This window comes from Otolemur garnettii, unplaced genomic scaffold (assembly GCF_000181295.1).
Source record: "Otolemur garnettii isolate 467f Iridium unplaced genomic scaffold, OtoGar3 scaffold00009, whole genome shotgun sequence".
Lineage (NCBI taxonomy): Eukaryota > Metazoa > Chordata > Mammalia > Primates > Galagidae > Otolemur > Otolemur garnettii.
The window spans coordinates 32,957,615-32,958,516 of record NW_003852404.1 but is presented as its reverse complement, the minus strand read 5'-3'; the positions used below and the strand labels follow the sequence as shown (position 1 = coordinate 32,958,516).

The window sequence follows — 902 nt, the reverse complement described above, 5'->3', positions numbered from 1 at the left end:
TGAACAAGACTTTAACACACATACTATATCCTGAGAGGTTATACTGATGGACTATGTTATATTGCTTTATTATTGCCAAAGATATTCTTTATTTTAGTGTATTAGGAACCAGAGAAAGAATACAGGACTTGACACAGACAAGCAGTAACCTAGGCGGTTTGTTTTGTTTTGTTTCTTTTTTTCCCCAGGCCGTTCCAGTGTGCCTGCCCTTGAACCTTGACAAAAATTATGAATTACTTTACTTGGCAGAGCAGTTTGTAGGGGTCGTTTTATATTTAAAATTTCGTCTGCCAGAAATCACCAGGTGAGGCACCAATAACCATGATAATTTCTGAGGTTAAGGAGGTAGGGACAGAAGAACAGTAACTGAAAAGGTTCGAAATGTGTTGACATTGAATTGACAATCAGATAATTTCGGAATATGATCAGTCAGATGATCTGAGAAACCTAAATTTAATTTGTTCTTTCACACCTGTCATTTCATGCTGTCCCCTTTTTGGGTCATTCTATGCTGATGTTTCTCAATAATCATTTTTACCTTATTTCATCCTTGTTTGTTTTCTAATGAATACGTATTTCCTAAGAAGCTGGGAAGTAGATTCAATATACTTGTGAAATTTTCATTGTTCTTTTATACATGTTATGAAATTCCATACTGAGAAAATGCTCATACTGTTGCTTTTAGAATATCACATTTAAAATTATTAAGGAAAATTTATAAGATTGCTTAAGAGGTATTTTAAAGATGGACATTACATAATTTTAATTGACTCTCTGAATACTTTGTTATTCTTGTAGTTAGATTGGCTTTAGGGAGGGAATAGTTGCTTGTCTTTTTCAGTCATGATTCTACTTTAATGATTAAATTTTCTCAGAGCCATACATTGCAGGAAGTACAATGT

At 33.3% G+C, this 902-nt stretch overlaps 1 protein-coding gene across 1 annotated transcript in view; it reads left to right on the top strand.

The window, feature by feature from the left end:
- PROS1 (protein S) overlaps positions 1–902 on the top strand; it is an 83,794-nt gene that overhangs the window by 65,554 nt on the left and 17,338 nt on the right. Inside the window, 1 exon segment of the mRNA XM_003783936.3 lies at positions 143–304. Coding sequence (XP_003783984.2) covers positions 143–304 — 162 coding nt within the window.